General features: G+C 38.6%; 1 protein-coding gene across 2 annotated transcripts in view; it reads right to left on the bottom strand.

The window, feature by feature from the left end:
* SH3RF2 (SH3 domain containing ring finger 2) overlaps positions 1-18,810 on the bottom strand; it is a 108,175-nt gene that overhangs the window by 16,446 nt on the left and 72,919 nt on the right. For both annotated transcript variants that reach the window (XM_058167668.1, XM_058167667.1), the window contains exons 6-7: positions 2,805-2,899; positions 1,660-1,830 (exon numbers count right to left, since the gene is read on the bottom strand). In XM_058167668.1, coding sequence (XP_058023651.1) covers positions 1,660-1,830; positions 2,805-2,899 — 266 coding nt within the window. The remainder of the gene's footprint in view (positions 1-1,659; positions 1,831-2,804; positions 2,900-18,810) is intronic.

The raw sequence follows: 18,810 nt of genomic DNA, 5'->3' as shown, positions 1-18,810 counted from the left end.
TATTTATTGTTGAATTTATACCATGACGTTTTGCTTATTTCAACATTCAAGGTAGCTCACAATACAGAATACTGAAATAAGTTATCTTTGAACATGAAGGCTCTTCTGTAAGCAAAGTAGCTAACAAGACTTGATGGACCAGTTTTTGTAACTAACGCTTAATAATTTGGACATCATAAACAAGGCTTGGACATAAACAAGCTGCTTCTCCTCTCCCCCTTCCTGTTTTTTAAAATTCCTTTTCCATTTTTTCTCACCTTTTTAAATAATCCTTATCCCCACTGCTTTCTGCTGGGGGTTCTAGGCGACAAGTTTTTGAAAAATCATAGGACAGCTAGAGATGATAGTCAAGGTGCAGTTTTCATGGGGAAAAGTAGTGTGTTCATTTCCATAAATATAATAGTTCTTACTGAGCGTTCTGGTTATTTAGCTTAGATGTCCCTGAATGGGTTAAACAATAAATATGCTTCATTTTTAAAAATATGTGTTTTGAAAGAGTAAATAATGGGGAGCTTAACCAAGCAGTTGTAGGAGCTTCTACAGGTCTTATGAAAACTTGCAACCTTACAGAAGGTAATAGTAATTTACTATTTCATCTTTTGGACTGAAATTATTGTAATGCCATTTCTATCCCTAGGATCACCTTGAGATCTGTTCTGAGAATTGGTCAACCATGGCAGTCCTTAAGGAAATATGTTATAATCTACTCATTTGTGGTGTAGAAAGAAATGTATTAATTTTAAAGGTATCATAAAGGTTTTCATTAAAAAGGTTTCCTAATGGTTATTTAATCACCCACAAAAACACACTGCATAGCAAATGCTGCAAAAAAGCTTCACTGACAGTGGATGCTTTTTCCTGGATCAGCTTCTCACTGGGGTAGCCAGAGACCTCAATTCTTGTTTATTTGCTTGCACACAAACAAAAACAAATTAGTCCTTCTGTGGCCTTGTGCTGATCTACAGCAACATTTTTGTAGCAAATGTATTGTTTCAATTAGTAAATGCATAGCTTTGATTTAATTATCCATTTGAACAAGTAATTATATGTATAGTACCAATGATAAGCTATTCATTAAAAATAAAACAAAAGAGAATCCTAGATAGCAAGAAGACCATGTTTTAAGGTGGTATTTCAGTATCATACAAGGAACTGACCTGTGACTGTTTTATACAAATTCTTTACAGAAATTTATGCATCTGGCCTTCATACACAAGCTCAACATGCTTGTACTATCTAAATGATTTGTTAGTGATTTGTTCACTCCCATGTAGCTACATAATATTATTTTTAGGTACTACTGTGTAGTTCAATTTGTATGCTACAGAAAAGGGAAAACACATATAATGATTGGGAGCTACAATATATAACTATTTTCCAGATCCAGAAAGGGTGGGGGGTGGGGGAAAGAAACTTGGCAGTCAAAATTGATTTTTTTTTTCTTTTTGGCTAAAATAGTTCCAGGCAGATGCATTAAGCTTACATGTCATCAGGAGATAAATGTATATAGGCAGCACTACCACCCAGTCTTATTCATTCATCTTAAACTAATTCAAGTGCCACAGTGGCATTTTTCCCCCTGCTGTGGAAGAGTCCCTCTCCAGATATTTCTCCAATTTTCAACTACATCTCTCAATCGATAAATAGCATAGGTCAAACCTGAAAAATGGAGCAACGTAATTGCTGGGGAAGACTCCGACTTTTCCTGTGATCAGTGACATTCCTTTTAGCCAACCTTCACGGTATTTCTCCAAAACCCGAACACCTTCTCCTTTTTGCAGGCTGAGTTCATCTGGACTGTGAGCTGTATAGGAGTGCAAAGCGACGGACCTATTGAAACGTAAGGAATGAGAAAGTAAAGCACCAGGCACTGGTTAAAAAAAAAATAGTTTCATTTATGCAATGTAATGAGAGTATGACACAACACTCTGCTTTCAGGCCACACCAGGAGCTGCTCTTGTGCCTTGTGCTAAACCAGGGCAATGCATCTGAAGCTTCGTTACGTAACACTTCTGTTACGCAATCTGGAATGCTTTGGTGAATATTGTATCAGAATGAAGAACAGACAACTTGTCAAGAATGCCAGATGGATCCCTACCTAGCAATATGTAGGGCATTTCTAAGTGGGTTGGTGTAATCGGCATGATGTATTCAGTCCAAGATTAAGCTTTGGGCTAGGATCCCAGATTGGAGAAAGAAAAATACGGTCTGGAACAAAAGGAGTTAAACACCCATACACTTGCACACAAAAAGATCATCTTCCTTTGAACACAGAATAATTGCACTGTTTATTAGCATCAGGAAATTACATATTAAGATTCAGCATCAGCTCTTTTGGGTTTTAGACCTGTCATCCAAATCCAAGTATTTCTTTGACATATGACATTGTAGTAATTAGCTGCTCCAGCAAACAGTGTTAGGGTTTTGTGGATCCTGTATATTAAAAGGCATAATATTCACATGCTATTCCTAATGAATCTTCATTTAAATTAAACAGATCTGTCTCTTCTGACAGTGAGCTTTATATTTCATGTCAGGTGCTTGGAAGCTAATTTAAGGCATAAAAGTAGAGCAATTCTAGAATGATGTTTACCTCAGTTTTAACAAAATGCTTGTATAGCATATTTATGGAAAGGGAGCTCATGGGTTTATTTTTTAAAAAAATTCCTTCTGGTATCGTCACTTTTGGGCATTTTGGCCCAACCTTCATTCCAGACTATGTGCTGCAGTTGCTAGGCAATAACATCTTCTGGCCCCACAAATATGTTATCCTTAAGAAATTAATAAGGATTATATGTACGTACATATTCAAAGATAGATTTTGCTGTAAGTGGGGAAGACTGACAATGGCTGTAGAATGCCCCATGGATTCAGGTTCCACGTAACAGAAAGGGCTGACCTGTTAAAAAGAAAAAAGAAATAATATTCAAATGAAAGCCCTTCTAGTTTCCCTTCCACAGGATGTCATGAAGGTAAAACGGAATGTCCTTCAAGTGGCTGGCAGAATTGATTCACCCTGGTAGAAGTTATAGTCAGATGTCTCCAGGGAACTTCAAACATTTTATCACCTCTGCAGATTGGAACTGAAGAAGAATAAGCAGGCCACACCAGAGATGTATCTCCCTTGCAAGGCTTCAGATGTAGTATCCTTCCAGATTCTTATCCTTCATCTACTCTGCTCAGTGTACAGAAAGTTACTAGAGATTATGTGGTTATTAAGCATAACTTTCAGTGACTCCGATATATTGAATAAATCTCTGTGTACTGAATAAACTGTATTTGTTTACAGTTTAGGAATTATCTGAATCTCACCGGGCTTTGTGTTTTAGTTCTATTCTTTTATGGATATTAATTTAATATACATGGGCAACTCTTGGATCATGTGCAATGGTCCCCAAGGCCATACCTTAGAACCTCCAAGGACTTCTGGAACTTGCTGGGTCATACTTCTTAACCTCTTCCCTCCATTTTAAAGTTTCTTTTTAAAAGGGGGCAAAAGTGACATCCTAAGATGTGTTAAGCAGTGGTGAAATTCAGCCGGTTCTATCTCCAGCCACTGGTGAACCGGTAGAGCTGGTGGCGGGAGGCTCCGCCCACCTGCCCATATGTCATCATGTCCTGTTTTTGACCTTCTGCGCATACGCAGAAGGCTCTGTGCATGCATGGAGGAGGTGTGCACACTCAAATTTGTGAACCGGTAGCGAAGATAAGTGTATTTCACCTCTGGCCTTAAGACATCTTTAAGTAAAAAAGGTGGAGAAACACTGGGCTACTCATTTAATTTTGCTTACTTTGGCAGGGCTTAAAAAAAATATCCTTAGTTTAATGGCTGCTTTGATTGCATTATATAAATTTATTAATGTTTTTTTAAAAATAAAAAATAAAAAACTCATAGAAAATCAGTAAAGGAAGACAGAAAATGGATAGAACTGGCAGAGAGGTCCATAAAAGGTAAAATAAAAAATATAAAAACAAAAATACAAACATAAAAATGACTTCTGACTTTTGATTTCTTTTAAAACTGATATAAATAAAACTTGACTTCAGCTCCTGTTCTACAATGACAATGTAACCTCCATTTTTTAAAATAATCTATAAGTATAACTAATACAAAAATCTATATTCATGATTTTGTTTTTTTCTGCTTTATGCAAAAGTCCAGTTTCACCATCCCAGCCAGCTCCGTCAGCTTTACTCTCCCACTGTAGATTTCATCTGATATAGAAATCTTGCTGCTGTTATCATTTTAAAAAACAAAATACCATGCAATTTTTCAAACTTTTGCCCTAACAAAAATAAAAACAGTTACATATAAATGTATGTATTGCTCATCTCAGCTCTCAGTTTCTGTGATTTTTACTTTAGAGAAGTACAACAACTGTGATTTGCAAACCCTCATTAAGAATTGAGCACGCTGTACAAATGCATCTGTGCTGTTCTGCTTGGTTTTGGCTAAGCAAGTTGTGTGGACTTAATCAGTTGTGGTATATTCAATAAACCATGGTTAGATAATTGTGATGAATAATTGAATTGCTGCAGCTTGCAAACCGGGTCAAAACACTGTATTATAATTTGCAAGCTCATAAGAGCAGAGAGCTCTGCTCTTACAGGGTATAACAGGCAACCATATTGATTGACAGTAAGCTTAGTTTGAAAGCCAGTTTTACGCTCAGTTGTAAGACACCACACTAGAAATCGGGAGACCATGAACTCTAGTCCTGCCTTAGACATGAAGGCTGGCTGGGTAAATCTGACAATCACTCTCTTTTAACCTTAGGAAGCAGACAATGGCAAGCCACTTCTGAAAAACCTTGCCAAGAAAATTGCAGGGACTTTTCCATGCAGTGTACAAGAATTGGAGAGTTTAAAAAGAGAGAGTTTAATTTGCAGCAAAAATTTGCTCTCCATTCTCTCAGGATCTGAACTTCTAGATATGAAACTTTATTCAATGATTGATCCAATTCAGTCTATAAATTCAGGGAATTTAGGAAGAGAGCTTGGCTTGACTTGACTGGTATCTCTGTGGTGGTGGTGGTAGTAGTGGTTTATTTGTGTGTGTGTGTGTGTGCGTGATTCAATAAGTTCCATAAAAACATCCAAACTCCTCCCTGTTTTGGGCTTCAGTTGTTGGTAACACTATGAAAGTGGGCTGCCCAGCATATTCATGTTATAAAACCAGCTAAAAAGATGATTTCATAACTCTGGAGTGATTTTCAATATTGTAGTGAATTTCTAGAATTCTAGAAGGAAATTTGCATAGTTATTTTCAATTAATCAGTTAATCAAATGTGACAGGAGTTATTTATGGCTACTTATTCACCCTGGTAAATATGGGATTATTTATCAGTTGTAGACAGGGCAGAAAAGTTATAAAGAAATGAATTTGTTAAACAGGATTTCTACAAGTACTTGTCAGGATGGATTTTTTTGTGTCTTTCTGTCACTGGATAGTTTGTCTGGCTTTGAAGGTGTATGTATATTCATTGTACTTTTGGGGTTATCATAGACATTCTGTTTCTCTTGTGTAGAGGAAAATTTGACCTTGTGTTACAGATGCCTAATTATCTGCTGGGCATTGTCTAAAGCAGGGGTGTCAAACTCAAAGCCTGTGGGCTGGATCTGGCCTGTGAGGTACTTAGATCTGGCCTGTGGAGCTGCCTTGGAAGTAGCAAAGGATCAGCCCATAGTGCCTCTGCCAGAGAAAACGGAGCTCGGGAGGGCCGTGGGTGGCCCTCCTTAGCTCCATTTTCACCGGCCAAGAGTTGCAGGAGCGGTCGCAGGCAAAAACAGAGCTTGGGAGCCCATTTTCACTGGAAGAGCACTCAGGCCACCACAGGCACCCCCGACATAAGTGACATCGAGCTGGCCACGCCCACCCTGGCCACGCTCACCCTGGCCACGCCCACCCCGGCCCCCTGAGGTCAAACATAACTCTGATGCGGCCCTCAATGAAGTCGAGTTTGACACCCCTGGTTTAAAGGAAACAAGTAAACTGAACGATTCCTAAATTCAAAAGCTGAATCAAATATTTCTGCCTCCAATGTCAGAAAAACCCACCTGCACTTTTCCTGTTATTAGTCACTAAAAATACAAGTAAATCATTTTTATTTTGTTTTTCCTAGACAACCTAATTACCTGCCTGGGAAAAAAAAAAAAAAGACCACCTCCCTTCTTGATGCAGTTGTTTGGTTTTCCTTTCTGTAAACTGGCAGTTGCTTCTACTGGCAACTACCCTGTAGCCTTTGCTATTATCCTGGCTGCTTCCGGAAAACACATTTTGCTGTTGGCCATTGTACCGAATCCAGCATCTATATATATGCACATGAACAGATGGGAAAATTCTGGCACATTATATACTGGCACCATAAAATACTAGCCATGTGAACGAACAGTGCAGCATGAGACGGGGAAGGTTTTGGCAGCACTTCTGAAAACAGCTGCATAATCTCATAAAAATGTCTACATGGGTCTAATAGCTAATGTTAAATGTATGAACTCTGAATTGTTAGCTGTTGAGAGGCCTCTTCTCCATGAATTTAGCTAATCCCTTTAAATTTCAAGCCAACCAAGTAGGCTTTCTGATGATGGGTTTTTGAATGTCTTTATGTTGGGTACTGTGCATAGTAAACCTATCACTAATTTCCCTATACTTAAGGTTCATTTTGCACTCAACATGGTGTTGCTATATGAATAGGACTAATAACAGCTGGGGGCCATTCAACTGGAAAAATCTTTTTTTTCTATTTCCCAGGATATGTGTACTTCAACCTTCAGATTCCAATTCAATCTGAATTAAATGCCCCAACTGTTGTTTGTAGTAATTTAACATGAATGAATGAATGAATGAATGAATTCATTCATTCATTGGAAATGAAATGTGATGTCCCTTGCTATTAAAGGGTTTTTTGATAATAATCTCTAATTTCAAAATCATTAAGATTTTTCTGAAAGCCTGCAAGCCAATCTTCCATGGTTTAGTCCTACCCCCAAAATAATTTTTCTTTTTAAAAAATTATATACACACACACACACGTGTGTGTGTGTGTGTGTGTGTGTGTGTGTGTGTGTGTGTGTGTCTGTCTGTCTGTCTGTCTGTCTGTCTGTCTGTCTATCTATCTATCTATCTATCTATCTATCTATCTATCTATCTATCTATCTATCTATCATCTCCCTATGTACTCAACTGCTATATCCTAATACAACTAAAACAAGGACAAAAATTTGAATGCTGTGCATTTTTTAAATACAAATATAGGGGAAGACTTTTTCTGGACAGAGGTCTGACATTTCAACAAATCTCTGCTGCTTCTACTCTCCCTGAAATAAAATTTCATTTTGATATAGAGATATAGTTATTTAGATTGACATCATCCATTTCTAGAAATACATTCACAAAACAGAGAGACCAAGGAGTTTATAATCTAAATTCCATTAGCTCCTGCCTTTTCTTCTGTGCAAAATATTTTAGAAAAGGGAAAGGAAAAAGCTTGGATGGTACAATTTGATTCTTTCGAATAACAACTGCAAAGTTATTCTTATTTGGAAAAATAAACTACCAGAATTCAGAAAGTGACTACTACTTTTTAAATACGAAAATGAAAATAGATGTTCAATGAGACACAATCCTTTGTGTCCTATGTACCCTATGACTATCATTGTTGTACCTTATGATTCTTGATGAACGTATCTTTTCTTTTATGTACACTGAGAGCATATTCACCAAAGACAAATTCCTTGTGTGTCCAATCACAATTGGCCAATAAAAAATTCTATTCTATTCTATTCTTTTTTGTCTTGCTGAGTGTTTACTAGCTACCATCAACAAAGGTTCTGATGTTATTTATCTGATATTGCAAAATCATTGATTGGGAGCTACTCAGAGTTGGATGAAAGATGGGCAGACAGACAGACAAACAGATAGATAAATACTGAATTTTCATTATTTAGATCATTTATAAATAGTTCTATTTCTGACTACAATGTAGGGCTATTTAATCATTTTTAAAAATCAATAATTCGATTTGAGGTTGGCTCAACCCTCCTATCTTTTTGTAAGAGCCTAAAGATGTGGCTGTGCCAAGCTGGCATGTGGGCCCAATGGGGGAACAGCACAATCGAGGAGGTTGATTGATAATAACAGATCCCACATCCAGTTCCCTGCCCCTGCCCTCCCCATGTCTCCTTGGTTTTAATGACTCATTTTAACTTTTAACATTTTAACTGTATATGTAAGTATAAACTGCCCAGAGCTACCCTATGGTAAGATGGGCGGCCAATAAACAAACAAACAAACAAACAAACAAACAAACAAACAAACAAACAAACAAATTCTAAGTTGGAGTTATGAGGAAGAAGGAAAGCTAAGTATTTAAATCAAGGGTGGTGGCTTTTAGATCAAGAATATACAATTTACATTGGTTCACTAGCTTCTTCTGGCTTGGTGTAGCATGCCAAAAGCTGAACTCTAAAATGGATAGGGCCAGAGTCAATTTTAGGAAAGAGATTTAGGAGTTTTAATCAGTAAAATCCAGCTCAATGTTTGAAGGAAGGAAGGAAGGAAGGAAGGAAGGAAGGAAGGAAGGAAGGAAGGAAGGAAGGAAGGAAAACTTAGAACTCTGCTGCCTTCGACAGGACCTATGTTTAACTCATAGAATCATCTATTGCAATGTCCTTCCTGTTGAGGATTACTTCAGCTTCAATCACAACAATACAAGAACAAACAATAGATTAAACTTAATGTTAACCGCTTCAATCTTGATTGCAGAAAATATGACTTCAGTAACAGAGTTATTAAAGCTTGGAACACACTACCAGACTCTGTGGTATTTACTCAAAATCCCCAAAGCTTTAACCAAAAACTGTCTACTGTTGACCTACCGTTCCTGTCCTACTATTTCCTTTCATTATATATATCCAATTTATATAGTTATTACATACTTATACTCATATATATGCTTATATATTATATAGTTACTTCATGCTTATGCTTATATATACTGTTGTGACAAAATAAATAAAATTAAATTAAAAAAAGGAAGGAAGGAAGGAAGGAAGAAATCCAGCTGGAATATCCTAGATGACTGTCGCTTGTTGAGGATATACATTCTTTGCCAACACATCCTTTTCATCAAAAACTGAAGGCCCTGTTTTTCTTGTTTTGTCTTTCCCCTCCTAGCATGAAATTAATGAGCACTTTCACAGGAGGTCCCAGACAGTGATAGTTACTGTGACCAAGATGATAGAAAAACAACTCCAGCTGTCCTCCCTTTCTCCATCTCTAACAGATTTTCACCTCCCTCACCACCCTTGTGTCAAGAACAGAATCCTAACGCCTTACGAAAGGCTGTGTGTGGTTTGGCAAGCTAGCCCACACTGCTCTCGCAGTCCATACTTGTTTCCTTTTATATGCATTTTATAATGGACAGGGGTTAAGGCAAGCAAATTCCCACACATCTATTATCTTAAATTCTTGACTGCCTAGTGTGCTTTCAGCTATACAGCTGCTAAAAGGAAGAGACAATCCTCCTTTGCCACACATTCTTTGACTGCTTCTTTGTAAAGGTTATCCATTATGTAATAGAAATTCGGATATACATGAACTACTAGAAGGAGCTTAGATATTGATGGCAAAGAGGCAGGCATTTTTCCATGTTAAAATAATTATCAAAGAAACTTTCTCTTTGAACCCTGATAATACAAAAGTAATCTTTATGGTAAATTAAAAGTCTGACTTTTACAGGAGGCAATGTCCAGATCGCTGTCATTCATTTTGTACCTGTTTACCATACACAAAATGTCATATCTCTCGATTCTTGCTGCTCTTCCAAGTGTGTAAACCTTATTGGAACTGATATCAATCCATACACAAAGTAGGCAAAACTGGTTAGATGGCACCAATACTGCATGTAAAGTATATCCACTTTTATATGTACAAGAGCAAAATTTGCTTTACTTTTTATTTGCAATGACTGCAGGAATCTGGACACAGCCTAGATCTGTGATGGTGAACCTATGGCATGTGTGCCAGAGGTGGCACGCAGCATCCTCCCTGATTGCATACGAGCTGTCGCCCCAGTTCAGCTCTGCTGGGCATGCATGCACCCCTCCCTTCGGCCAGCTGGTCTTTGGGTCTCTGCTGCACATGCCCAGGGAGGTGGGACATGTGTGGGGGGCATGCATGGTGGTGGGGCACATGTGGGGGGCACGTTTATGTGGGGGGGCAGGGCACATGGGGAGGCTGCACGCACTTGCATTTTGGGGATCACAGTGCGCTTGTGCTCTTTGGGCACTTAGTCCAGAAAAGGTTAGCCATCACTGGCCTAGATCAATTTCCTCCAATCTGATTCCTTTCTGATGTGACTGAAGTGTGCAACTCCCAAGCCAAATTATTTATTCTGATTGCAAGCCAAATTCTAGGAAGACCCTAGAGAAAACCTTGTATTCATATGGATAGATTAGTTCTGAATGGACCCATTGAGTTACATGGGAAAAAATATACAGCTGTTTACTGTTCTGGGAGGTACCCTTCTTAAGGTGCATGAATTACAAGAGACAGCCGATTAGTCACTATTTATATCATATTGCCTTGTGCAACACTTAAAGTATTACAAAAGTTACGGTGAGAAAAGACTTTTTCAGATAAGCATTTTGCAATGGTACAAAAATCTTACCGATGCAGAGAAAATGTAATTAGATTGGTTTTGTGATAGCTGTAACCATTTTTTGTATCCTGACATGCATACCATTGTTTCATACATCCTGCACAAGGCAGAAAACATACATGATATAAATGATGACAATATGTGTGTGTCAAAAAGTGAGGAACCTATCCTCAATCAAACGATTGAGCTCAAGGTCCCCCCAATTGATCAGTCAGCAATGATCCTGGCTGTCCAGCCCAAGCCCTCTCTCATTGCATTTTTGCACGTTTGTAACTGCAAACCCACCCCTTTAACCTTCTGTACACAATTAACACAAGACTTTTTTTGCTAACGATAAGTTGGTCTTTCTAGCAGTCCCTTTGCAAGGCATTCAAACTGTCATCTCGGCAGAGAAGATTTTTTTAACTTATGCATAACACAAGCTGTTTGAAGTTAGCCAGGTGTTCTGAAGTCTGAGAAAGAAGGAATGTTTGACTACATAAACACATGAATCATAAAGTTCCCTGTCCTAGTTTTATGCAATGCAAAAACAATATAGTGACAGTATGGGAAGACATGAAGAAAATAACAAAGAAGTACTCTTAGTGGAAGCAGTGGGAGAGGGGAGAAGTCACAGAAAAAGCCACTATGGTCTCTAAAGCAGATGTTTCCAACCTGTGGCCCGCAGGCCGCATGCAGCTCTGGATGGCTAGTCATATGGTCCTACAAGTTCGCAAACTTTTAATATTGTTTTGTGATTTATATACATTAATTATACTATTTACGCAGCCCAAGGCAATTTCTCTTCACTCAATGCAGCCCAAGCAAGCCAAAAGGTTGGACCCCCATATTCTAAACCATTCTGTAATGTCCAAATATCTGAATGCTTGAATGATATTGGGAATGGGATGGATTTCTGAGGAAAGCCAAACCTTCTGAGTTAGGAAAAGACAGTGGAGAAGCACACACAGATGTTCGATCGTAGACAGATAATGACTGTAGGCAAATCATTAGAAGAACCATCTGATTTTGTGGAAATGGGGTATTCCCCGAAGAGGTGAACCATTTGACCAGAAGAAATCTAGGTTTATGAGGTCCCACCTTTCATTACTCATGTGAATAAACTATTCCCACTGTTAGATTGTGGGAGGCAATGAAGAGGTAGGACGACAGACAGTAACTTCAGCTCTTTATTTAAGTAAGTGACTTCTGGCAAAGGCTTAGCTGGCAGCGCTTCCTTTTAAAGGGAGCTGTCCCAACGATTCAGCCACTGACAACGCTTTACTTTTCCCACCATTTGAATCCACCAATCAGCGGCAGGCCACGTTTTAATCCACCAATCAGTGGTAGCTCAGGCTGTAAGAAGCCTGTTATTAGAACACAGCAGCCTGCAATTACTGCAGGTTCAAGCCCGGCCCAAAGTTGACTCAGCCTTCCATCCTTTATAAGGTAGGTAAAATGAGGACCCAGATTGTTGGGGGGGCAATAAGTTGACTTTGTAAATATACAAATAGAATGAGACTATTACCTTATACACTGTAAGCCGCCTTGAGTCTTCGGAGAAGGGCGGGGTATAAATGTAAATAAATAAATAAAATAAATGTCCGGCTAAACCCAGACCTGAGCGGAGCCTACCTCCCTGGCTTCACTCACTGTTTACATATGTAACACCCACTGCCATAAGATATGCTTGGGCATAATCTGTGAATATGCCCTTCTGCAGCCACCAATTTTTCAAAACTAAAAAAACACCACAATGAAACTCACATCAGTAAAAAAACACCACAATGAAACTCACATCAGAACTTCATGAAAGAGAAAAACAAAGGAGCAGCCCTTTGCTTTAAAGAGATACCCAAAATAATACATGACTCATTGAACTCACTTGTTTCCGTTCATTCTAGTGAGATTTTATTACTACCTATGCATAATTGTAGCTAGCAGCAAACTAAGGATTACAATATGAACGTTTTCAATGCTCAAATAACTCAGTGTCAGAATGGCAATTTTGATGCTGTGAGACAGAATTATACATGAGGTTCTGTAGTTATTACTAGGGGTACTTGTAGATATATTAATTTAACACTTCCTATTGCTGAAAGAAGGAAAACATGGGATCAATATGGTAGTAGCAGAATTAATTTCAGAAATATGTGCATCAGTGGTGGGTTGCCCCCGGTTTGGACCGGTTCACAAGAACTGGTAGTAAAATCAGTGAGAGGCTCTGCCCACCGACCCAGATGTCGTCAGGAAGCTTCTGCGCATGCGCAGAAGTGTACGTATGAGCAAAGCAAGCACGCACGTGTAGTCCCATTGCACAAGAACTGGTAGTAAAACCAGTGGGAGGCTCTGCCCACCGAGGCGGATGTCGTCAGAAAGCTTCTGCGCATGCGCAGACGTGCGTGTGCGTGAGCAAAGCAAGCACGCGTGTGTGGTCCCATTGTGAACCGGTAGTAAAGGTAAGTAGAACCCACCCCTGATGTGCATGTGTATATAGAAGTTTACTGTAGAATTTCTGATTGGCAAAGGGAGTAAAATTGATGCTGCCCGTGGTAATGGGAAATAATTATAGTGGAATTTAGTTTGGATGCCAAGGTTATTGTCTAACATATATTCTTTCTCACTTCTTTCCATTTTCAATGCTTTGACTCATTTCCTCAAGGAAGAATGCAAAGCACCTTCATTCTTTTGTTGATGTATTTATTAGTCAGTCCCAAATTCCATACTACTCTAATACTGCTTGGATGGAGTAAAAAACTGTATCATCATGAATCTCATTTTGTACTGAATTTGAATTCACAGCAGGGCAAGATAAGGCAGCCTGCTCTGCATTTTGCATTAGAGAACAGTAAAACGCAATTTTGGAACCACTTTGGAAAGAATACAATTCAGGTAGTCCTTGATGCAATTGACGCAAATTGCAATTGAGCCCAAAATTTCTCTTGCTAAGTGAGTCATTCATTAAGTGAGTTTTGCCCCATTTTAGGACCTTTCTTGCCACAGTTGTTAAGTGAATCACTGCAGTTGTTAAATTAGTAACATGGTTGTTAAGTGAATCTGGCTTCCCCATGCACTTTGCTGACCAGAAGGTCACAAAAGATGATCACATAACCCTGTGACACTGCAACCATCGTAAATATGAGTTAGTTGCCAAGCGTTTGAATTTTGATCATGTGACCATGAGGATGCTGCAACAGTTGTGTGAAAAATGGTCATAAGTCACTTTTTTTCAGTGCCGTTGTAACTTTGAACAGTCACTGAACAAACTCTTGTAAGTCAAGGGCTACTGTACTTCTAGGAATATTTAAATTGTGCAGAATGTTTTAGTCTTCCAGTCTATAGAATTCAGGTCTTCTTTCATACATTCAAAAGAAGTTGGCATTAGAGTAGGAGGAAATACCAAGTTTCTACTTCTTTTTATTTTTCAAGAAGCATTTCAGGGTTTAATTAATTATTCTTATTATTATTCAGAGGAGACTTGCCGTCTGCTGGCGGCCAAGTACTAAGGCAGGACCTTCCTTCCTTCCTTCCTTCCTTCCTTCCTTCCTTCCTTCCTTCCTTCCTTCCTTCCTTCCTTCCTTCCTTCTCTTCTTTTTCCTTCCCTCTTCATTCCCCTTTCTTCTTCCTTCCCCTCTTTCCTTCTCTTTCCTTCCTTGATCTCTTCCCATCTTTTCCTTTTTCTTTTCCTTTCTCCTTTCCTGTCCCTTCTTGGATGCTCAGATGCAAAAGGGGAAGCATTTCTTGTTTTGTTTTGCTTTTGGTTTGGTTTGCTGGCCCTCTGCCAGAAAAAACGGAGCCCGGGTGGCCGCCTACAGTCCTCTGCCAGCGAAAATACAGCTTGAGGGGCCACGTGCAGCCCCTGACCTCTGTTTTCACTTGTAGAGGGCTGCAGGAGACCATCCAGGCCAAAAATGCAGCCCCTCCCAAGCTCCATTTTCAATAGCAGAGGCACCACAGGCTGGTCCTTCGCTGTTTCCAGGGAGGCCCTATGGGTCAGATCTAAGCACCCCGCAGGTCAGATCTAGCCCACCGGCCTTGAGTTTGACACCCCTGCCCCATACCATTCCGAAAAATGATTTTTCACTCTCTTGTATTATCTTGATAAGGATGAACTAAACCCATATTCACAAAGGGCAAAAATAACAGAAGCAGCAATGGAAAGATTTATACGCTTGCTTTGGCCTAGTGCACCATAGGCAGTTCTCTGGTTTATGCAGTACACTTTTTTTCAGTAGCCAATAGCCATAGGACACAGGAGGCCTGGTAGTGAGAATTGCCACTGGAACAACTGGGGCCGAAATTTCAGCATATCTTTCCCTATTTTGGAGTAGTTTAGAGGAATCTGTAAAATGTTAATGCTCATTAAACTGTCAGAGGTTTCATGCACCTTTTTAAAAAATCTGCTTTCCCACTGAACATTGGCAGAAAACTATGAATTTAAAATCACTCAAGCTTAAGGGTCCCAGAAGAATCAATCTAGCACAGTCACTGTTTTATTTCATTGGATATGCGCCATCACCTTAGATGTTCTTTTTAGCTAATGGCACAATACTGTTTCAGTATTAAAAAATGATAAGAGAAATACCTGCCTGAATAGACATCCTAGATATTCTTCAATAAATATAAATTTGTTTCCTAACAATGCCACAGAACACAAATTAGAATAGAAGTTCACAGTTCTTCTTTCATTCTGAATAGACCAACATTTCAAAGTTGTGATATTGTGTCTGTAACAAGCTGGATGAGACAAAATGGATGGGAACTGCACTCTCTTCCTTTGTTTTTTACTTTTAATTAATGCTAAAGGCAAACCCACATAAGAGTAACTAATTCTTCTGTTCAGTGTCCCTAGAAATGAAATGAAAATGACTTCATTTCCTGGAGGAATTTGAGGGAACAATTTTCACAACCGGGAAGAACAATGAGTCATCAATAGTAACTTCATAACTGCCTTGGTAGTGACTTAATTTTAAATAAAATGAAAAATAAAACACCCATTGACCGTGTCATTTCACAGTAGATACTTTCCACAACTGAACAAACTTTATTTTACATTCCATTTGTAAACTGAGAGAGCAAGAGGGATCTCACAAATTATTTAATTAATGTCCCAAAGGTGCTTTTTCAAAAGGCAACTGAACTTTGTTTTTTTACTTGAAGATGTTTTGCTTTTCATCCAAGAAGCTTCTTCATTGTTTCTTTATAGAAGAAGTTTCTTCGGTGAGAAGTGAAACATCTTCAAGGAAAAACAAAGTCCAGTTAGTTGCCTTTTGAAAAAGCACATTTGGAACAACCATGACCTGGATGACTGAGAATATCTATAGACAAATTAATAGGGATAATTTAAGGAAGAATAATTTTGGAGCAGGATCTGATTTTTTCTTTATGGTGCTATTGATGTTGGATTTCAGTATCCCGCTATTTTGCCCAAGTCAATGCTGTTGGGTTCTCAAATTCCATATCTCATTTCACTCATTCAGATATAAATAAGAGAGAACCCCTAATTTCTTACTATATTTGACTACTGAATATGTAAGCTTTGTGTGAACCATTCATAGCATTCTCTGCTTGTCCATAAATAATAGCAATAATAATTTCTTCTACTGATTCAGTTTTAGTTTGAAGAATTCTCCTCTTTCTCCTGACCAATACCCAGTTTTTTATGCCAATTATCTCAATCCAACTTTTGTTTGGGCAAACTCCAGGTCACCGTGGAGGACAGGGGAGTCTGGCTTGCTGTAGTCCATGGGGTTCTGAAGAGACTGACAAAACTTAGTGAATGAACAAGAACTTTTGTTTTCTTCTGCAACTCAAATTAAATTGCTTTCTGTTCTTCATGCAGTTTAATAAAATGCTTCTGCCTCAAAGAAGGGAAAGGAAAGAAAAAACCACTGGAATGTTTTCCAGACCAGACTCTGCTTTCAACAGAGGGATGAGCTGCAAACGGAGCAAAATAGTTGTGGGCGTTGCTGGCTTAGGTAGTTAGGAAGTTTCTATCATTCATAGAAGCAATGCTTCATCTTTGAAGTGTAAGAAGCCCCAAGGCAGTGAGCACATGTCTTCCAGAGTTTTAAATGACACCCTCAATTATTTTGAATATAGATCCTTTTCCTCACTTCCTGTCCAGAGGAAATAGGCTGTTTTGGGAATATCTCATACACAGGTTATTAATTTGTTGTTGTTAGTTGTGAAGTCGTGTTCGACCCATCGCGACCCCATGGACAATGTTCCTCCAGGCCTTCCTGTCCTCTACCATCCTCTAGAGTCCATTTAAACTCATGCCTACTGCTTCAGTGACTCCATCCAGCCACCTCGTTCTCTGTCATCCCTTTCTTTTTTGCCTTCAATCTTTCCCAGCATTAGGCTCTTCTCCAGTGAGTCTTTCCTTCTCATTAGGTGGCCAAAGTATTTCAGTTTCATCTTCAGGATCTGGCCTTCTAAAGAGCAGTCAGGGTTGATCTCCTCTAGGTTATTAATACATGTTCACAAAGTTTCTAGGTCTTGCTCTTTCTTAACTTGTGCTTCTTAACCTTGCATTTTAGAAATTATCCAAAGAAGAAAGGAGACTAAGGAAAACAAAAACAACAGGACTTGCCAAGAAAATATAAGTTAGACATCCATCCCGTCTCCTCCTCTCCCTGGCCAGCTTGTGGAGGAGAACTACAATGCTGATCCAACACTCAAAGAAATCCAGTTTGACACCCCTGCATTAGAGTGCTAACCGAAGACTTAATAATAAAAGAAGTGATTATGGTTTCATTTGATTTCATAGCGGTCTTTACAGACTCAGAACTAGCAAAGGAATTCATAGCAGTTGTGTTACATAATACACCTGACCTAACTACACAACACATTTGACCTAATCAAACACACTAAGATCAAAATAGATCAACCTCTGTCTTGCTATCTATGTTCAGTTTGATGGACAAATATACCAACCAATCAGAGGATCACCCATGGCATCACTATTCTCAAGATTCATAGCAGAGATTGTAATGCAGCATCTAGAAAAATATAACTCCCAAACATGTAACTAAAAGTATGGACTGACATGTAGATAATTTCTTTGTTATAATGAAAAAGGAGCATCTAGAAAAAACATATAAAATAATCAACATCTTCAGAGGAATAAAATTCCTAAGTAAAGAAGAAAACAACAATGGATTACCCTTTCTGGATATCCTCAGCAGCAGAGGAAATGGTGGCAAATAGAAACACAAGTTTATGACAAATCACCCATACTAGCCAAATGCTTCATTACCAAAGTAACATCCCAACTTTCCATAAGCGTAGCTGTGTAAGAACAATGATCACAAATGCACTGTAGCAACCCAGAATACTAGAAAATGGAAATAAACTGCCTATGCAACATCTTCCAATAAAATGGCTACCCAGGCCAAAAATGCCCAACTACTCAACCCACTAGAGAACAACCAATACAACCTACGAAAAGGGAAACATTACCATATATCAAAAAACATCTCAGAAACAACCGACGACTGTTACATCAACATGGCATCACCATGGCATGGTGGCAGCACACAAACCAACAAAAGCCCTCCAAAATAAAAAAAAATCAGTAGACCAAGAAGTAAAAAACATGAGCCATCTAAATATACAATGTAAGGACTGTAACACCCTTTATTGATTTATTTAATTTATTTGTTAAATTTGTTTGCTGCCCATCTCACTGTGAGGTGACTCTGGCCAGCTTACAACATTAAAAGCAATAAATATGGTGTGGTAGGTATGTGTATGTATGTGTGTACACACACACACACACACACACACTGTATACAGAGTGTATAGGTACACACCTATATGTACCTATACATACACATATATGTATAGGTACATATAGGTAGGTAGGTAGGTAGAGGTAGAGGTAGAGGTAGATAGATAGAGATAGAGATATAATAAAAATTATGATTAAAAGATGGGAGGGGAAGCCCTCTGGAACGAACTCCCCCCAGGACTCCGTCAACTTCCGGACCTCCGAACCTTTCGTCGCGAGCTTAAAACTCACTTATTCATCTGCGCAGGACTGGGTTAGTTTTTTAAATTTATGGGTTTTTAATGGGTTTTTTATTATTTATCCTAAATTTTAATTTCGGCCAATTGAATAAGTTTTTTAATTGTATTTTAATTGTATTTATATTGTAATATTATT

This window comes from Ahaetulla prasina, chromosome 2 (assembly GCF_028640845.1).
Source record: "Ahaetulla prasina isolate Xishuangbanna chromosome 2, ASM2864084v1, whole genome shotgun sequence".
NCBI lineage: Eukaryota > Metazoa > Chordata > Lepidosauria > Squamata > Colubridae > Ahaetulla > Ahaetulla prasina.
This window is presented reverse-complemented; position numbering and strand designations above follow the sequence as displayed.